Source organism: Buceros rhinoceros, unplaced genomic scaffold (assembly GCF_000710305.1).
Source record: "Buceros rhinoceros silvestris isolate BGI_N320 unplaced genomic scaffold, ASM71030v1 scaffold19058, whole genome shotgun sequence".
Lineage (NCBI taxonomy): Eukaryota > Metazoa > Chordata > Aves > Bucerotiformes > Bucerotidae > Buceros > Buceros rhinoceros.
In genome coordinates this window covers 8,568-8,997 of record NW_010427642.1, presented here as the reverse complement: position 1 = coordinate 8,997, position 430 = coordinate 8,568, and the positions used below count along the sequence as shown (strand labels likewise).

Sequence of the window (430 nt, the reverse complement as noted above, 5' to 3'; positions counted from 1 at the left end):
AGCAGGAACTGAAGTAATCCAGTTGCCATTTTAGTTCCTTTTCTAGTGTTCGTCTTGCAGAGGGTAGCTGGTTAAGCCCGAGGTGGTGGTACTCATCCCGAGCTGTTTGGCTCTTCAGGATCTCCTGCTGGACCAGGTGACCAGAAAAGCCTACCAGCTGCAAGAGCAGGTCGCTCTGTTGGAAGCTCAGGCTGCAGCCCAGGCAGAGGACACCAGATTAACCCGGCAAGCAGTAAATGAGGTAGGAGGCTGCTTTTTTCACTTGTGGTTAATGTTTTCCCCTGGAAGGACTGACCCTTTGGCTCATGCTGTGGGGTGTACAATCTAGGCCAGAGTCTGTGGTTCGTTCCTGTTTGGAGGAATGAAGAGTCTTTTTTTTTTTTTTTCCTTTTTTCCTTAAGAGTGGCCGATAAATCACTTTCTCCCCGCA

General features: G+C 49.3%; 1 protein-coding gene across 1 annotated transcript in view; it reads left to right on the top strand.

Annotated features, from left to right (window-relative positions):
- CCDC40 (coiled-coil domain containing 40) overlaps positions 1–430 on the top strand; it is a gene marked incomplete at its 5' end in the record, with an annotated part of 12,597 nt that overhangs the window by 3,850 nt on the left and 8,317 nt on the right. Inside the window, one exon of the mRNA XM_010141993.1 lies at positions 119–241. Coding sequence (XP_010140295.1) covers positions 119–241 — 123 coding nt within the window. The remainder of the gene's footprint in view (positions 1–118; positions 242–430) is intronic.